Source organism: Acyrthosiphon pisum, chromosome A3, assembly GCF_005508785.2.
Source record: "Acyrthosiphon pisum isolate AL4f chromosome A3, pea_aphid_22Mar2018_4r6ur, whole genome shotgun sequence".
NCBI lineage: Eukaryota > Metazoa > Arthropoda > Insecta > Hemiptera > Aphididae > Acyrthosiphon > Acyrthosiphon pisum.
Window position 1 is genome coordinate 9,311,742 of NC_042496.1, and position 17,598 is coordinate 9,329,339.

The 17,598-nt window shown below is 28.1% G+C and overlaps 1 protein-coding gene across 1 annotated transcript; it reads right to left on the minus strand.

Moving 5' to 3' along the window:
* Positions 1 to 11,606: 11,606 nt before the first annotated feature.
* LOC100169274 (vesicle-fusing ATPase 1) lies at positions 11,607 to 16,779 on the minus strand. The gene is made up of 12 exons (XM_001948955.5): positions 16,578 to 16,779; positions 16,400 to 16,488; positions 16,105 to 16,332; positions 15,881 to 16,032; positions 15,394 to 15,526; positions 15,181 to 15,323; positions 14,914 to 15,113; positions 14,632 to 14,856; positions 14,450 to 14,560; positions 13,879 to 14,358; positions 12,660 to 13,003; positions 11,607 to 12,403 (listed from the first exon to the last, which is right to left on the minus strand). Exons 1-12 carry the CDS (start codon positions 16,581 to 16,583, stop codon positions 12,268 to 12,270), a joined length of 2,247 nt encoding a protein of 748 aa, XP_001948990.1. The 5' UTR covers positions 16,584 to 16,779; the 3' UTR covers positions 11,607 to 12,267.
* Between the last annotated feature and the right edge of the window lie 819 nt (positions 16,780 to 17,598).

The window sequence follows — 17,598 nt, forward strand, 5'->3', positions numbered from 1 at the left end:
CAGACACACGACTGCAAAAACAAAATGTGAATTCGTAATTCGTATAATGGCGATGAAAATATACAACATTTATCGCGTCCGGTGCAGTGGGAGAAAGCCAAAACGCTCGTAATCTGCGCGTAAAATGCTTTCCGCCGTCGGTCGTTTTTTCAATGTTTATTCGATAAGAAACTATATTATTGTGTAATGTGTATAATATCATACTATATTTAGCACTGTCCAGTACACGTCTCAATAACATGCATAATTTATTATTATGAAAAATAATATGTGATATATTGATACCATTACTATTTAATATTTATCATTATTTATTATAATATATGACTTATGAGTGACGGTCGACAATTTTAGGTTACAACCATTTACTTTAAGATACAACGTACAATGATACATAATATTAAAATACATATTATAATTTGGTTTATTTTTTTTTCTGGGAATAATATACATTTTATTAATTATGTATGCGGTCTGCATTGCAACATTTATTGGCGACAAATGGCAATATTCCAACATATCGCCACCATTATCTAACTCCCAATAATTCTCCGTGTTCTCGCTGTCCTCTAACATTCATATAATATAATATTTATCTAATCCTACAAATGTACGGTTTTATACAACTTCGGGATCGCTGCATGCCTGCATTGGCCTCACTTTCAGAATTCTCAAAATTATAACAATAATGAGGCTTTCAATCAACCTATGGGGTGTATGGGGGATCCACATGGTCTTATTATACTATAATAGTGTAATATTGTGCCGTACATACAAGGTGTACATTCTGAGAGATACTACGAAAAAGTTACAGCTATATGATCTGGGATTGTAATGTAGTTTTCAAAAGGTTAGGGAGTAGTTGGAGTACCAAAATATAATTTTTGATAATTTCAATTTTTAACAATTTTGAAACAACTTTTTTAAGACAATCATTGTTTAAAAAGTTTTTTCTAAATACAAAATTGACAAAATTTGAGTAAGTTTAAATGTAAAAATCATCAAGCTAATTATTTGATTTTAACAATTCTTTGTTTACGTAATTTACTCTAATTTTACTTGCAAGATAAGATAAAAAATAATTTAAGGTAGGTACCTAATGAAAATTATTGCAAAAGCTAACACAATATTATTTTGTGTTTATTTAGATTTTGTTATTTAATAAGTATTAGTGTTTATTTTACTCTTCTCTGTGTAAAAAAATACTACATATTATAGCCGTTTAACAATATGAGAATAACTTGGTTAAAAATATCGCTAAAATGGTGATTATTTGTGATTTGGGTTCAGCAGATATTAATCTTATGTTGTTTGCTTTTATATCGCACTATTGTCTATTGTAGTGAACTATTATCAATTAATGTTAAGTGTTTTAACGTTGACTAGTCATGATAATTGAATTTTTCTGTAATACAATGATCATTTTAAATTGTAATGCGTTACATACCTTCCTATTTAAAACTTGCGTAGAAACTGAAATACCGTAAAAATGCCAACGTACCTATATGAACATACCCACATAGATATAATGTTCTTATCTTACAGGTCAATTCACTATAATATTAAAGTTAACAACACGAAATTGGTTCTGCTAAACGCAAATTTGCTATTGTGTGTGGTTCACAGAGTAAAAACAAGTACGCTGACATCATCTTAATCAATCGTAAGTAGGTATATATTTTTAATGACAATTGACGAATATAAATAGTAAACGATAACCAAAATACGTGTAGTCGTGTAGACTACAAAAGCTGATGTGGTTGTGACTTGCAGTAGGTTAGGTTTAAGTATTGATGACAAAAAAAAATGCTCGATAACAAAATGGATGACATAAATTATATTTTAAAATTGCAACAAGGTTTCTCATAACTCATAAGTATTCATACTGTAACCAAAATATCTAAATTAAAATTACAAGTTCGTCCCCATATATTACTGTAATACAGTCATATAATATGTTTTATTTATACCAATCAACATTAAATAATTACTTATAGACTTATAGTATAATTTAATTATAATCTTAAAAATAAATTGAACATAAAAAAGGTGGACAAGTGGGTACCGCTCTCGCTCTGCTATACAGTACTCTGTTGTCGACCATGCCGTTGTAATGAATGTATTATATTTGAATTCAATTATAAATCATTGTATATAAAAAACGATTTTGTGCAGAAGGCATATGCTTGTATAAATAATCAAATTTAATATTTAAAATGAATTAATAAAAATTGAAAATATCTCATAGCTATAAATAGCGTAACTTTCCGGTGAAGTTTTCCTTTTTAATAGAGATAGAAACCTTGTTGAGAACCTTCAATTAATGTGTCTAGGGTCATTCATTTTTAATTACAACAAAATATCAAAAATTGATAGATGTAAATTCGTTAATTTACTGATGAAAATCCAATATCGAAAAAATTTTTCATTTAAAAGCTAATAAAAAATTAATGTTAATTTCCAGAAACCTTCTTTTTTTGTTTAAGGTAGGAACATTTCTGATGTTGATAAGCTATGAAACGAAGAATTTTGATGAATTTCCAATTTCTAACTGTAAAATAGTTGTATTTTGTCAAAATTTTAACTTTAAATGCAAATAAAAAAGGTGGGCATGGGGTGTCTCTCTGCTGTACAGTAGGTGACAAGTGGGCCACGGTAATGAATGGTGTTAAATTTAAATTCAATGATATAATATCATTGTATAAGAAAAACGATTATGAGCGAAAACGGTCAGTAGCGATCAGTGATCATAGGCTGTATGATTGATATTACTAAGTAGTAAGTATATTTGATGATATTATTGTAAATAAAGTGATTTATATATAATCTATTAACGTGAAACCTTGTTTTAAATTTTTAATCCTTAGCTATAGGTAAATGTTAAACATTTTATAATTTTTTAACTAAAATATAATTTTAAATTTTGAAATTAATATATTTTGTCATAATTCGAACTTTAAATGCTTATAAAAAAAAATAAAAAGTTCAAAACAAATCAAAATATTAAACAAAGTAAACGTCTATAGAAAAGGTTAATATAAACAACCAGTGAAATTAACACATATAACTGCAGTGATTTGTTTTAGAGTTACACTAAAAACCAAAATCAATTTTGCCGAAAAATTCCCGGTTTTCCTTAATTTTTTTTGTTTTTATCCACGCTTTTAAAAATTACTTGGAATTGTTGACCTCCCAATTAGATTCGTTTTCCCATCAAACGAAATACTGAAGTTGAAAACCGAAGCATTATTTCGACTACTTATCGTGTGTACAGACACAAATAAAAACAAAACATATACACCATTGTAAAATCAATACATTTATCGCTCCGCACAGAATCTAATAAACGTGCCTGTATTGTATTTTCAATATTTTTAAATATGCATTAATAAAACTTAGTTATAATTTATAAGGAACCTTGCATTAAATTGTCAAGCTTATTTACTAAGTGATAAAATTTTTATCGAGGATAATTTTAAAAAAATTTATAAAATTTGAAAAATGTCTATGGCTAGCTCAACTTTATAAAATGGATATCTTCAATTTTTTCCAAAATAAAAAATAACTTTTTTGACTTTTTTACCAAACAATATGATTAAATTAAAAAAAGGTGGGTAAGCGGATGTCCCTCTTCTGTACAGTAGGTTACAAGTGGGTCACTGTAATGGATGGTGTTAAATTTGAATTCAATGATATAATATAATTGTATTAGAAAAACGATTCTGAGCGAAAACAGTCAGTCAGCCTATGATATTACTAATATATCTGATGATATTATTGTGAATAAAGTAATTTATATATAACCTATTTACGTGGAAATTTTCAATCCTTAGCTGTAAAAGTTGAACATTTTATAAGTTTTTAACTACAAAATAATTATTAAATTTTGTCAAAATTTGATCTTTAAATGCTTATAAGAAAAATCTGTGTCGATGTATTTTTAATATTTTTAAGCTGCTATTGTAAAAATATATCAAGAGCCTTGCATTAAAGTTTCAAAAAAATTGAAAACTGACAATGTCTGTAAACAGCCCAAAAAGAGTCAAAATATTTTCAAAATTTGATGGTGTATAGAAAATGCAAATATAAAAATTAGATAAAATGTTCATGTATTTACAGTTATTCGTTTTTGTATAATAATAAAATAACAAAACCACTACATGAGAAATCGGGCGAATATCCAATATTGTAAAAATATGAATTTCAAACGCTCATAAAAATTTAATTTGATTTGCTTGTAGACATTTTTTTTCAATGAAGGTAGAGAAGCTTATGAGGAACCTTGTATTACATTTTAAAATCTTAGATTTAAAAAGAAAAATTTTTATAAATTTCTTACTCAAAATAATTTGGAAAATGTCGTAATTTTTACGTATTCTGTCAATATTTGAACTAGGTATAAATGCTTATATAAAAAAAAAATGTTGACAGTGGATTTTTAATATTTTTCATCTGTCTTTGAAACAATATATTAGGAGTGAGCATGCTAAGCATGGAGTAAGCTTTTGTACCCAACAAAAAAATAACTTAAAAATTGGAAACTGAAAATGTTCCTAAATAACTCAAAATAAGTCAAAATATTTTTAAAAAAGGCATGGTGTATAGAAAATGCTAATATAAATATTCAGTAAAAATGTCATGTATCTGAGGTCATTTGTTTTAGAGTTACACCAAAAACCATAATCTATTTCCTATCAGAAGAGATACTGTTGAAGAAAATCAAGTACTCTTCGGTCTTCCTGTTCTAAAAGGTGATGACAGACACAAAAAAAAATAAAAAAACACACATCATTGTAAAATCAAAACATTCATCGATCCACTCAGAATCTAAAATAACTCCACAGATCACAATAACTCTTAATATAAAAAACTCGTATCATAATGTAATCTCCCATAAAATATACAGCCTTTGTACTACGTACCTACTGACGTAAGTTTAAAGTTAAGTTAGGTTAGGTTATACAGGCCAGATATTACATAAACATATTATAAGATAACGACTAACGAAAAAATATCGATAACAAAATATATAATATGTAAAAAGCTTCTGCTTATCGGCTATTATATTTATAATTTATTATTTCATTATACGAAAATATTATTACTATAGGTAATTATTAGTACCTACTACCATTTACCAAGAACATTTTTATCAATTTCGTTTATCATCGACAACGGTATGAGATATCCAAATACATATAGCTTTAAATTAGATATAACTTTGTAGAGAAAAGTTCAGAATGATCAGAATTTTGATTATTCAACAAATCATGTTTTTAAAATGCAATAAATACATTTTTGACTATAATAAATTATTTCATAACTAAAAAGTAAAAAGATTTTTTTTTGTATTTGGAAATTATTTCAATACATTCTTGCCCCGCGCAGAATTTAAAAAAGGTAATGTTTAATATAAATATTATTGTTATTACGAATAAAAATTGAATTATGAACAATAAGTTACCTATATTTTTTTATAATATCTATTATACGACATTTCTACAACGAATGAACACCTGTTTAAGACAAGAAATATTAGCCAAATTTTGATATTTGGTAGAAATGGAATCCAACCTTTTTTTTAAGGAAATAGGTCGGTGGAGGAAAACGGTAGCTCATTTTTGGAGGAAAATTGACCCGCTGAGGTAGTTGGTTCCCATTATATTACACGGCTATTGAGTATCCCTTATTTTTAACAATGTTGTACGTAGTTGGCAACCTATAGTTGTGTATGTGGTTATATATCTGGATATCATATATATGATATAATGGAATTATATATATAATTAAAGATTCAAGATAGATAAATAATAATTATTATTATGGAGATTCTAGTTTATAATATTAAATATATTAATTATACATCAATAATATTAAAACAAGTTAATAAATAATTGCATTATTGTTTATTTATTTACTACCTGTGTTATTACGACTATATGATGTACTAAGTATCGGACTGGCTCGAAAAGACCCCGTCCGCGATTTGGAAAAAAGGGCCCCCAACAGGCAATTAGAAAATGTTTTATTTAGCCCGGAAAAAAAATACGTACCTAACTAAAATTCAATCATTCGATATATTAACTGGTTTTACTTTATTTTTAATATAGAATTTATATGGTGTACATTCTCAAACACTAAGACATTTTCTACAGACCCAAAGTAAATTTACTACAAGAGACCCATCGGACTATTTTTATTACCAGACAAGAAATATCCCACCTATCCAGGTATCCAACTCCCAAATTACGCCACTGGGGCGTAGCCCCTACGCACTGGCGACACCACCTGTGACATTTCTTAGTTAAAACTAAGTATATTTGATGATATTATTGTAAATAAATTATTTTATATAGAACCTTTTTACGTGGGACCTTGTTTTAAATTTTTACAGGGGCAGCTCCAGGGGGGCCCTAGGGGCCGCGTCCCCCCCAAGCCCGTATTTATAAAAAATGCATATTAAATTATTATAATATTGTTATATGGACTTTATGGGCCATAGAGGTATGACGGTGTATACGATGTACCTGCTGGGTAAATGGACTAAAAATAGACGACTTGAATTTGTATTGTAAAAATTGTTGTTTTCTTGATGACAGTGTATATTATAAAGCCATGAATCCATTTTTACGTATATAATATACACATATATATTATATTCTACGAGACCCATTTGATAATTTTCCAATCAAGACGTTCGGTCAAAACAAAACAATAAATTACCAGTGACACCTTTGTCGCACCGCCTAAAATAAGAAAAAAATATCAATACTTCAATATCACGTATTAATCAATGCATATCAGAAGAAGGGATCACACCGAAGCCACATTATATAAGGACCCTACAGAATCGACTCGCAAAACAGTACCTTTCAGAAGAAGACCCATGCACAACGTCCACGCCAGTCAACATCACAACACTCTTCTACTACTGTTCATGGGAGTGCTTATGGTTGTGCGTATATGCGTATACAGTATATGTATATTGGATTATCTCAGCATTCGTTATGACTGTTTGAATTAGTTATCTCTCTACCAGACAAATTTACATTGTTCATTTTTTCCATTCACCTACCCATTAATATTAATCTTCAAAATCATAAAGTTCTGTGACTATCATCATATCGTAATCCCGTTACATTATTATTACACAATTACACTTTGAACACGAACATAGCAATAAGTGCTTTTTAACTTAAATTACATCCGATTGGCGAATTTACTATTTGTACTCTTACTACGGATGTATGGATTTTAAGAGCTATATTTAGAATATAAGTATAGTAGTAAGTGCTCATTTAACTTAAATTACATTCGGTTGGCGAATTGCCGATATGTACTCTTGCTACGAATGTAGGAATATTTAACACCTATTTTGGTACACAAGTGTTCACCACAACAAAATACTCATTAATGTAAATTACATTCGGTTGGCGAATTGACTTTATGTACTCTTGCTACGAATGTAGGAATCTCGAGAGCACGTGGTAATAGTCACAATTAGAAAAGAGTGTAAGGTATACGAAATGCTACAGATCTGAGCTCACGATAGTGCGCCAGGCCAAGTTCCAGCAATGCCAGTGTATCTTTACACGAACCAATTTGCCCAGTTTTCTAACATATATATCTCTGTTTCCTCTTAAGATAAACTTTTAAAATTTAAAACACAGATTAATCTCGAGTAGTTTAGGACGCTGTAAGAAAATGAGCCCTTAATATTGTGCCATTTCAAAATGGGAGGATTTCAAAATTTGCAAAATTGTTACTGACTCACTTACTCACACTGATCATCAAAATTATAAGACACTTCCTGTATGGGTAGAAACGTGAAATTTGGAATAAAGGTATGTCTTATAGTGTAACTAAATGGAAAAATCTAAAAATTGAATTTTTTTCAAAATTAATACCGCTTCAGTGAGTGTATTTCTAAACGTATGAAGTGGCGCGCTTAGCACGCATAAACGTTTACTTTCAAACAGCGTTACAATATGGTAATAAGGAATTGTTTGTAGTTGGCTTATATAATAAAATATAATATTTATTTTGTAAAACATAATAATGTTTTGTTTTCGTACATTTATTTTACTAAAATACAAAATATACAAGAGAAAATCTACGACATATAAAAAAAAAATTTTAAAATTAAAAAAAAATAATAATAATAATAACACATCGTCCACGATGCTGAAGCCCGCAAAAATAAATGATATCCCCAACAAAAACATAACCGTGAAAAAATGCCAAGTTCCAAATTCCCTACACCAAAAACGAAAATCGATTTTGCGTAAAAATTCCCGTTATTCCTTGATTTTTCTTTTGTTTTTCACGGCGCTTTTGAAAATTACTGGACATTTTTTACTTTTGACCCCTCAAAGTACCAACTAGGTTCACTTCTTATCAGAAAAGATACTGTTAAAGAAAATCCAAGCATATTTACTGTCTTAAAGGTGATGTCACATATGTGTGTTTGTTTTGGCGGAATTTTTAAGTGGGACTTTGACATTACTATTTAATTATTTATTTTTACTTGATTAAGGCTTCAATTACAATGATTATTAGCCTAAGACAATACTATTATATTAGGTAATTATATTAATTAATTACAACATTATAATATTATGACGACACAAACACAATATTAATTATTTATAACAATTTTATATTGTTATCCTTATTATGATTTAATATTTATATATTTTTTTTACATCTTAGGAATGATATATTTTTAAGAATTTTCTATAAGTATAACAGAAACACTTAAAGTATATAATATTATTAATTGTTATTGAACTTTTTTGTTTTGGTCGAAAATCGGCATACCTACTCTTTTAGACGAATTGGTATCGGCAGTGGCATATATAGGGGGGAGGCCCCCTAGTGAAATTGCAGGTTTAATTAAAGCATTGCATGTATATTTATACTGTTTACAGTTTTTCACCATAATTAAGTTAGCTGGTTGATTAAAATCGTTTTTGAGGAATCAACAAGAAAATGTTATTTTGTCATTTCTTGCTTTGATGACTTATTGACTTTGATGTTAAATTCATAGTAAGATAACAGTAGAATATATAAATGACGCTGTCCATATTTTTAAAAAAAGAACCAAAAAATTAATTTTACATAGTAATTATAAAATTGAATTGCACAATTTTTATTTCTACTGTACTTATATAATGTCATAATTATAACCATTCCCACCAGCTCCCTAAAAGATGTATAATTATGGCTATGTTAGTCGTGCTATACTTGTCTAGTGATAACGATAAATTGGCCCATAGTGAATATAGTGAACGCCACTGGGTATCGGTCCTTTTTTACGTAGTACACATTTACATGAGTACCTATAATACCAGGAGGCAGAAACGTGCATACATAACGAGAAAGATAAAAATGTCTAATAAGAAACTAGAAAGGTAAAAATACAACTGGGATAGGTACAGCCACAATTTATAGAAAACATGGTTTGATAATACGTACCTATGGGCACAAAATAGATTAATTTATTACACAGTAGTAAATTGTGATTAGACAGCTGAGCGTGGTCAAAAATATTTTTCATTAAATTGATATGGACGAAATAATTATTTTACATTGAATTCAAAAATGTATAAAATATTATTTGTTTTGGGAGGCTAAGCCCACTTAGTTGCTCTTATGTGAGGAACTATAGGAGGTTATGAGAAAGACTGATCAGTTGGTGTCCTCATTTTAGATTCTGAGCGGAGAAATTAATGTACCTATTCATTTTACAATGTGTTAATTTTATGTTATTATTTTTATTTTTTTGAGTCCGAAGACTAATAAAATGCTTCTATCTTCAACTTCAATATATTTTTTTTTAAATATAAAAACGAGAAGTTTAGGACAAAATCGATTTTGTTATTTCATTGTAAATCAATAACAAAAAAACTGTATGTATGTGTACCTACTTTAAATTTTCACCAAATATAACATAATATTTTTTATAGACATTTGGAATTCAAATTTTGACGAAATTTGATATTTAAACCATGGCTTAAATATACAAGGTTAAAATGGCAGCGTAAGGGGACGACCTACATTGTCCAAACAAATACAATGCTATAATATACTAAGAAATGGACTATACCCTTACGCTGCCATTTTATTTTTGTTTGATAACAATATAGGATAATATGTGAAATATATGCAATAATAACCTTGTATATTTATGATTTAAACATGGATTAACGATTTTAGTTATTCTATTAATTGTTATAATTTAAAACAATTTGTAATAGAAAAATGTTATTCATCGGTGTTTTAAACATTTAAAAACAAAAAATAAATATTTTTATAAGACATTATAATTATGAAGGAGTCATGAGAAAGCTTGAGAACAAAATTCAACATCTTAATAAAATCTGCTATTGATAATATTTTATCAGGATTAAAAATTAAGAGATCGTTTTGCGTCAATGGAACATTGAGTAGATATTGTATATTTGTATCTACTTTTTCATTTTAAGATAGTAAAATGTTGTTTAAAATGTCATTAAGTGATGTACAAAAACATTCAATTGACTAAAGTAATAAATTATGAAAAATACTTAAATAAAATTGAGTTTATATACAAAATTGAAAGTCATGGGTCTAAATGCAAAAATATGTTGTACATTTTTGCATTAGACGACTACTAGTTAGTAGTCACTAATATATTCAAATTATTTTGAAATCCTAAATTGTATTAATAAAAATAATCTACAAGATGCCTATCCTAACATTTCAATAGCATAATATCAAATATTTTTAACTTTATCTGTGATTTTGAATCTTGCAAACGAAGCTTTAGTAAGTTAAAATGAATCAATTTCTATCTTAGGGCTTCAACAAATCAAGACAAACTCAATTATTTCAATCGAAAATCAAGTATTCAAAAATTTAGATTATGAAAATATTTAAAACAATTTGCCAAAAAACCAAGAAAAATTAAAATTTAATGATACATTTTTTATATGTATTCAACTTAATTAAAATACTCAGTCAATATTCGGTAGATAAATTTCACCCCTGGTAAAATATTAAAATGAATATTTAGCACAACCATGGAAATTTACCTCTGGTACAATGTCACTAGTGAATATTTGTACAAGTAGATTTTTATTGGAGGGTAAAATATAACTGGGTTAAAATACATAGTTCCATCTGCCCTGTTAGAACTTTTCCAGTTAAGCCTAACACAAAAACAATATACATAGTGCATTAATATCAAAATTCACCAAAAATAATTATTTAATAATAACACAGACAATAAAACAAGTGTGGAGAAACTGTATAAAAAAATATTGTTAAAAGCATTTTTATTAAAAACCAAGTCAATTCTGGTGTGAATAGACTAAACAGTATACACTATAAAAACAAGTATCCAAACACAATCTACAAATATATTAATGTTAAAAATAATTTCTATTAATTTCATTTAATTGCTTCAATTGTTTCCAATACAATTTTAACTAGGGTAATTGAAACTTATTTCACTAATTATTATATTATTTTATTTAAAGTATAGACATTAGATTTTTACTAAAAATATTTTAAAGTTTTAAACAGTTTAACATATTGATGAGAATATGAAGTTAACAATATTACAAATAAACATCGAATTTTAATGTATATAATAGAATGCTTATAATATTGTTAAAATAACTATCAAATATTAGAATAATAATTTTTTTTTAATTTTTTTTTGTCACCGAATAACAAACATAAATTTATTATAAATTATTATACTAGGGTAAATAAATTAGTGGTTGAGTATCATAGATCATAAGTAATAAGTGTCAATATTTTACTGTTATCAATTATATTAGTTTCAGTATCGTTTACTTTTTAAACAATTACCGAACTACTTAATTTTTCTATTAAACATAATGAATAAATAGGAATCATAAATATTAAATAATAACAATGTCCAAACATTATGTTTTAGAAAATAAAAATATGTAACCAATGCATTTAAAAACAAAAATTAATGATATAATTTAATATATTATTATACATATAACAATTAAATGGACGAAAATTGAAAAAGTTGTAATATATAGATTAGATTAAACAATATCTTAATACAAACGAGAGCGAAGAAAAATATCAAAATTGGAATAATACTTGATTTTAATTTAAAACGATAATAAAGCCTATCTGTCAACCTTTAACTAATTACGGAATGTTAACACAATTATTTTTTTTTAATGATTTACTGAATAGCTTACTAATTTCTAAAATAAAAACAATCAATGGGTACAATAATTAATGTATCATAGTCCCCAAATCTAAACAACCTTCTTCTTCCATTTTAGTTAAGAACTTAATCACTCGTACTTTTGGATCTGTTTGACGGGCCATATCAATCAAAGCCAATAACTTTTTTATACCAATGAAAACACTAAAACCACAAAACAATACCGTTAGTTTAACAAGTTACTATAAGGTCAACATATCATGATTCTTTAAGGCTCTGTCAAACAGAACACTGTATAACACGCGTTTAAGGGGTAAATGGCTCATCGGTGTGATGCTTTCACGCGCGTGAATAACGCCACGTTATAACAAATTACAGAATTAAGCGCTGTAAAAATAACGCTTTCTGTTTGACAGAGCCTTTAGAGTTAAAAAATAGTCGATTAAGTTCATCAACTCACTTGTGCCCAGATATTTGATTGTAGATCTTGTGGATATCTTGTTTTGTAAACAAATCAAATTGTTCTAGAACCGTAATAAGTTCTTCAGGTTGACTAAGATTAGGGACATGAAGTACGGCAGTAAATGCAGACAACATTTCCATCTCTTCTAGCACTTGCTTACGACTGCTGGTACACAACACTAAAAGTTTTTTACCTTTAGGAGGTTGTTTCTTTAACAGAACCAATAGGGCTTGTAATGTTAGATTAGAATATCTTGGACCTATCGAACCATAGTCTAATAAACGTTCAATATTATCAACTAAAATACAACTAAGTTGAGATCTGTAAGCATCATCAAATATCTGGAAAAAATACAAAAATACTTCAGTTCTAGTTAATAGTAATATGCATAATTATCTTTAAACACTCAATATCTCTTTAAATTTTGAATTTATCTAAATTGTTTATTGTAATGGAAAAATAAATAAAAATGTACATTGTTAAGTAGTTTATACATTTTAAAGTTTCACCAAATCAGAGATTAATTTGAAATTCATTACTGTATCCTAAATTAAACATAAATAATAATGGGTAAAAACGCTATGATTTTTTATGAAAATATTTATTTAGCACAATGTAGAATGAGAATAATTATAGTTAAATTTTGGTTCGTAGTAATAAATAATTGTGTTATAAATTCTTGCTTTTGTATTTAGGTATGTATATATAATATATGCATTCAGTGACCATACTCTTATGCCTTGTCTTTGTCTTACACCAGTAACATAGCAAATCTACGTATCAAATTTGTAGAGGAGAATATAAACTTTCTGCTCAAGCAGAGTTTTTTTTCATATTTTAATTTTAAAATGAGTCATAAGAACTTATGTACTGTACTTTAAAATGCATACAACTTGTTTCAAAATAAATATATAAAAACAATTTCTAATCGGTCACAGTTTATATACTCCTCTATAAGTTTGATAATTTCCTTTAATATTAACTATGAGACAAGACAAGGTGTACGTTTTCTTAAGTATAATTGTGAATTATATTATTATCTATGACTACCCTGCCTTTAATATCTGCACACGCTGAAGGATAACATTATAAAACAATTATGTACATTTAAATGCCCTTTCTTTCATACAAAAAATCAAATTTAGATAAGTTTTAATTTGAAGTGAATTTGAGTGTTTTCAGTTATTTTATATTAGGATATTTTTTGGGAATGTACTTTTCTGATTTGTAAGCATTTGGCTGTTTCAGTGAAGCCAACCATGTCTTCTGGTGAACACACTTTGACAAAAGGAAAATCTGAATCTTTTGCCAACTTTGCAGCAAGAGCAGTTTTTCCTGAGTTTGGCGGTCCTTCAATAAGTACCGAGACGAGGCCAAATGTATCCGCCACACGAGCTTGCTGTGTAAGCAATGTTCCATCTTCTAAAATTCCACTGACTGATGAACCCCAATTTATAATACCACGTGCTAAGAAGTGTTCCAAAGCCTCAGCACTAGCACCAAATGCAGGTTTTATATCATATTCCAAAGCATGTAAAAAATCATCCTTGCACACTTGAAGTTTTTCAGACGCATCAGGATCGACTTCTACCTTATTGTTAGCTTTTATCAAACGATTCATGGCTGTTGATTGGGCAGCACGAACTAAACCTTCCAACTCAGCACCACTGAAGTTTTTAGTTCTTACTGAAAGTTCCTAAACATTTATAACACATAAAATATATGTAGATTTGATAAACCTAAAACTAAATTCAAATAATAGTTTATACTATTAAGACCATATTTACTTTCATGTCTACATCATCAGCAATTTTTTTAAATTCTTTCATACGAGTTGTGTGAATGTTCAAAATTTGATGACGTCCATGTTCATCAGGTAAACTTATTTCCATTTGTACCTACATTGAAGCAATTATTGTAATCAATAATCATGACATTATCGGAAACAAATTCATATGAAACATCTTACTTCAAGTCGGCCAGGTCTCAGTAACGCTTCATCAATCATGTCTCTTCTATTAGTCATACCTATAACTAAGATGTTATTTAGTTGCTCAACTCCATCAATTTTAGCCAACAACTGATTAACCACAGTGTCGTGCACTCCTGTATTCCCTCCAACAGAACCTCTTGCTTTACAAATAGCATCAATTTCATCAAATATGATTATATGCAAGCCACTAGACGAACCAGACTAAAATAAAAATATAAAATAAAAACTAATTTTAATTAAATTAATAATCTGACATACTTTCTTTTCTTCTTCTTCAGCATCTGCGAATAATCTTCTTATATTTGCTTCAGATTCACCAACATATTTGTCCAAAATTTGAGGGCCATTAACAATTTTGGGTTCACGTGCATTTAACATTTGTCCAATTTGTCTAGCCATTAATGTTTTACCAGTTCCAGGTGGACCAAATAGCAAAATACCTTTGACGTGTTTGCACCCTAAGTTAAAAAAAAATATTTTTAGTTTATTTAAAAAGGAGGTATTTTCAATTTAAATTGATTTTACCAAGTTGTTCAATAATTTCTTGTGGAAATACTCTAGATGCAAATGCTCTTCTAAAAATAGCATTAAACTCAGTATCTAAACCACCAATTCCCATTTTGTTGAAGTCAAAATCTGGATTTATAATTGATACACGTGCTTGTTGGCTAAAAATATTTAACAACATTATATTCAGAAAGAAAGACAATAAAGTATTATTAAGAAAACCAAATTTACCATTTTGACTTTCCTACCAACAATAATGTAGTATTAGAGCCAACTACAAAACGTACAGCGGTATTGCTCAAACATTTTCCATATTGAATTGACCGAGGTTTTGCTCCAGAATTAATTTCTTGAGAATTTACACCTAAAATTGCGTATCCATGCATTTTACAACACTTAAAATATTTTTCTGCACTATTTCAATTGTAATATATTAACTTTGTTAGCATTGTTTTTTAAATTCAAATAAATATATTATTTTAAAACTATAAAACAGGAACTTTTAGATTATTTTTTTTTAATCTTTGAAGTTAGCAAATAACAGTAAATCTAAATTGTACGTTTCAATGTGTTACTGTTCTCTAAAGTTAATTAACTAGTTTAAGATGACAAGTTAAGAGGATCTCATTTTCTAATACAAAAACCTACAATGTACATATAGTCCAACTTATCCAACTTCAATCTTCAATTTCATAAATTATAAATACAAAACATTTACCTTCAATGCTTTTAATCTTAATGGCCATCAATGGCTTTTCTGGTAACTGAAATAATAATGTTTGACTGACAGACAAAACATGATTTGTAAAGTTTACTAAAAACTCTCTAGCCATCATGTCAGTATCAAATTGTTCATTAGCACTTTTTGTCCTAAGAAAATGAATATTATACAATCATGGACATTTTTTTTTGTCTATTATAAATACAAAATAATGAACTTACTTATTTTTTTGAAAATAATCAATTTCAGCTTCAACTGAACACAAAAAATCAATTGCTGTATTGCCCGGATAAGAAGTAATACTGATTGGCTGGTTGATAGACAGTTGGGCCCATTCCCGTTGATTCACAGAAAAAGCTATGCACCCTCGCGGAGGTGGATCTTTCACAAACAATGTCGTGAACCAAAACTTAAGATCTGGTTTGGTTTGATGTTGGACCTCTATGTATCTAAACATATTTTAAATTTAGTATAGGTACTTCAACAATCATTTTCATATAATTATCTTATACATACTTTGTATCGCTTCGAAAGTCTTCATCGTTAACCACTGCACAATTTGTAAGAGCCCAATCATCTGCCATACATTTGATTGCCTTAAATACCTATGACACAATGTAAAAACGATTAATGATTTTTCGGCTTGTCTGTAGTTAGTGATTGTTACTCAAAACGGTAAAAACTAATGACTTACCACCATTTTCCTGCTGTGAATGAGTAAGTAAACTATTCAACAAATACAATTACATTAGGAGGACACCACTAATGAATGATTTGAATATTACCTTTCGACAGCGCACGAATACAAAATATATAATAATAATATAGTGAATACTGAAATCTGCTTATACTATAAAATGTCAATTGTCATAAACACCAACACTTTACTATCAAGTAAGTATCAACGTTGTTATCAATGAACGTTTTAAAATCAATAATGGAAGGGTAAATGCGCATGCTTCGTGACACAGTTATGGAAGGCGTTTGTATAATAATATATTGAGTCAGGTACTGAGTTCTGGCCAGGCCGAGTGCGGACACTGGGAGTCTGCCAGTCTGGAACAGTATCTTACGATTTTATATTATATTGTACACTTGTACTGTACTACTGTGCCTGCGTGTCACACATTACAGTATTAGGTACAAGCAATGCGAAATCCCGGTAAAAAAATCTCCTCACTAGAAAAAAAAAATTCCCAGTAGAATTATACAGGGGATTGACTAAATATAATTTATAAGAATTATGTTATTTTATAAATTATATATATAAGAAATAAAATGAATATTGCATATTATATTATGTTAAAACTTATTATTTTATAAACATTTTCTTATACCATAAAAATACAATACCTATATCTAATTTATACATTATATAATATGTATATAAAATGTATGGCACGATGATGTTTTTCGGAATTTTTAACAGTATACTCAATATAAACGAGGTCGAGTACCTATGTAAATCCAACTGACCAATTAGTTAGAAAAATTAAATATGAAGTTGCTGCAGATCTAGCAAAGTTGGCTTTAAATTATATTTTTTTTATATATTATATATATAATATAGGGTAAAAGACAATTATTGTTATTATTTTTTTGTACATTAATTTATATACCGGGTGATTCTTTTATCATTGAACACTCATTATTTCAAAAAGTGTACATTTTTTTGCAAATATTTTTTACATAGATTCAAGTCGCTTATAAAACAA

Bases quoted from the DNA above. Each gene is read 5' to 3' on its own strand.
- LOC100169274 (XM_001948955.5), bottom strand. The intron at 15,324-15,393 runs GTAAATTTGGTT...AAATATTTTTAG, and splicing joins TTGGTAGGAAAGTCAAAATG to CCAACAAGCACGTGTATCAA. The intron at 13,004-13,878 runs GTACATTCCCAA...TATTTTTTCCAG, and splicing joins AATGCTTACAAATCAGAAAA to ATATTTGATGATGCTTACAG.